We start from the raw sequence: 1,566 nt of genomic DNA on the forward strand, positions 1-1,566 counted from the left end.
ATGAATTGGTTAAATGAATGATTCAATGACTCATTTTTTTCATGTTGTTAAAGGTCAGTCACTTACTTGTGTCATTCCTAAATTATTGATGCAGTTTTAAATTCAGCATTTCAGCATTATGAATGAATGATTAAAATATTTATCTTATAGAGACAGTCATGTGTCGCCACCTACTGGTGTTGCAGAAAAGGTCATAAATCATTGCACTAATAAACAGACTGACTGTGTGTGTGTGTGTGTGTGTGTGTGTGTGTGTGTGTGTGTGTGTGTGTGTGTGTGTGTGTGTGTGTGTGTGTGTGTCCGTGTGTGTGTGTGTGTGTGTGTGTGTGTGTGTGTGTGTGTGTGTGTGTGTGTGTGTGTGTGTGTGTGTGTGTGTGTGAGTGTGTGTGTGCGTCTGTGTCTGTGTGTGTGTGTGTGTGTGTGTGTGTGTGTGCGTCTGTGCATCTGTGTGTGTGTGTGTGTGAGTGTGTGTGTGCGTCTGTGTGTGTGTGTGTGTGTGTGTGTGTGTGCGTCTGTGCATCTGTGTGTGTGTGTGTGTGTGTGTGTGTGTGTGTGTGTGTGTGTGTGTGTGTCCGTGTGTGTGTGTGTGTGTGTGTGTGTGTGTGTGTGTGTGTGTGTGTGTGTGTGTGTGTGTGTGTGTGTGTGTGTGTGTGTGTGTGAGTGTGTGTGTGTGAGTCTGTGTCCGTGTGTGTGTGTGTGTGTGTGTGTGTCCATGTGTGTGTGTGTGATTCACCTCTCCAGCTGTTGAAGACTCAGGTCGGCCGCCGGTGCTCCTGCTCTCCGGTGTCTCAGAAGTGAAGCCGCCACGTCTCTCTTCAGCAGCACATGAGGGGCAGGCGTGCCTGAAAACACACAAAAACACCTTTACTTCACCAAACTGAATAATAAACACAGATAGACACAAGACGGGTCTTTTCTCACCTTCAGCGCTGACAGAGTTTGATTCAGACGAGGAAGAGGATGAATCTGAGGCAGAATCAGACGTAGAGTCGGATGTGGAATCGGATGCAGAATCGGATGCAGAATCAGATGCAGAATTGGACTCAGAGGAAGATGAAGATGAAGAGGAATCTGAGGCAGATGAGGATGATGAAGAGGCAGTTTCAGTAGGAGCCGCGGATGGAGGAACCACCACATCTGCAGGTTCAGGCTCTGTGTACACTAGACACACGCAGAACACACTGTTAAGGGCTCACCTACACAACGAGCTTCGAGAGGTTATAAAGAGCGAGTCTCACCTCCCATAGACGAGCAGACAGACAGCAGAGCGCAGACAGACAGGAGCCCCAGGGTCTTCATGGTTCCTCAGGTCTTGGGTTCTTCTCTCAGTGAGTCGATGGTGTTCGTTTCTTCTGTGTCTGTCATCCGTCCGGTCGCCGGTGTGTTTATACTCTCACTGTCACCCACACACACGGTTGCTAGAGTTTGTGATTGGTTTGAGAATCGAGTAACGTCCTTGCCCCTTTCTGCATTCCAATAACAACACACACACACACACACACACACACACACACACATGTTCCAGCAACCACAGGCTGGCAAACAGACACACACGCATCTAAACCT

The 1,566-nt window shown here is 48.1% G+C and overlaps 1 protein-coding gene across 1 annotated transcript in view; it reads right to left on the bottom strand.

The window, feature by feature from the left end:
• Window positions 1-1,353, bottom strand: part of bglapl (bone gamma-carboxyglutamate (gla) protein, like) — a 2,252-nt gene extending 899 nt beyond the window's left edge. The window contains exons 1-3 of the mRNA XM_081381857.1: window positions 1,239-1,353; window positions 922-1,161; window positions 734-842 (exon numbers count right to left, since the gene is read on the bottom strand). Of these exons, the coding sequence (XP_081237983.1) occupies window positions 734-842; window positions 922-1,161; window positions 1,239-1,299 (410 nt within the window). The 5' untranslated portion in view covers window positions 1,300-1,353. The remainder of the gene's footprint in view (window positions 1-733; window positions 843-921; window positions 1,162-1,238) is intronic.
• Between the last annotated feature and the right edge of the window lie 213 nt (window positions 1,354-1,566).

Source organism: Scardinius erythrophthalmus, assembly GCF_964197995.2.
Source record: "Scardinius erythrophthalmus genome assembly, chromosome: 12".
Classification (NCBI taxonomy): Eukaryota; Metazoa; Chordata; class Actinopteri; order Cypriniformes; family Leuciscidae; genus Scardinius; species Scardinius erythrophthalmus.